This window comes from Camelina sativa, unplaced genomic scaffold, assembly GCF_000633955.1.
Source record: "Camelina sativa cultivar DH55 unplaced genomic scaffold, Cs unpScaffold03072, whole genome shotgun sequence".
In the NCBI taxonomy this organism is placed as follows: domain Eukaryota; kingdom Viridiplantae; phylum Streptophyta; class Magnoliopsida; order Brassicales; family Brassicaceae; genus Camelina; species Camelina sativa.
Window position 1 is genome coordinate 1 of NW_010924180.1, and position 908 is coordinate 908.

Sequence of the window (908 nt, forward strand, 5' to 3'; positions counted from 1 at the left end):
ACCGTTAGAATTTAAATATTATGATAGAGATGAAGTGGATAAGCAAGCAAAACTTTGGATAGATGAAGATAAAAAGCATCCATGGGTAAATCCCTCTCCTAAGATGAAGGTAATAGCAAATTAGTAAAGAAAATATAAAAATCTTGCATTTAGATGAATTGTTAAAACTAGTTAAGCAATTTTCTTATATATTTTTTTATTATTCTTTTAATTTTGGATGGTTGAAGGTGACAACAAACAAGGGCATTTGCCATATACACACAGAATTGACGGTTGGCAGGATTCCTGAATCAGTCTACTTAGTGTTTGCTAATCCACTCAACAACCAATACTTTAAAGAATTCGACGGGAAAAATTTTCTGGTTTTATTTTTATCAATGTATTTTTCAAATATTGACTATTGATTATAGCAAATACTTGAGAGTATGATCTCTTTCTTATGAAGGAAAGCAAACCAAGAAAACTTTTGAGGAAGGATGGACCGAGGCGGATTGCCGAGGTAGAGAAAATTGTATCCTGGAACTTCCTTTGGTTGTCTAGATCTCTCCCAATAAAACTAATTGTCGAAGACAACCAAAAAGATCTTACGGTAAAAAGCTTATATCATGCTATATATTTTACAAGAATCAGTTGTTTTTGTTAACTTTTTGTCCGAGTTAGAATTTGGGTTTGATGATATCTTTATTTTAGGGAAATTACAAGAAAAAGAAAGTGAAGTTCATGAAAGTATTCGAGGGTAGCTGGAAAGTGGAGCCATTATTCATAGATTCGGAACGCTTGTGCAAACAAATCAAGCCAAAGGGTCGAGAAGAGTACAAAAAATGTAGTGGTGGACGAGGAAGGATTGCATCGAAGGTGACGATCGACCAATACTTTGAGCCTTCTTCTCCTCTTAATCTGCCACCATT

At 34.1% G+C, this 908-nt stretch overlaps 1 protein-coding gene across 1 annotated transcript; it reads left to right on the forward strand.

Annotated features, from left to right (window-relative positions):
- Positions 1 to 4: 4 nt before the first annotated feature.
- LOC104774478 lies at positions 5 to 903 on the forward strand (the record flags this gene model as incomplete). The annotated part of the gene is made up of 4 exons (XM_019242892.1): positions 5 to 109; positions 228 to 362; positions 446 to 589; positions 691 to 903. Coding segments are annotated over 4 exons (597 nt in total), but the record flags the coding sequence as incomplete, so codon positions are not given.
- Positions 904 to 908: the final 5 nt, after the last annotated feature.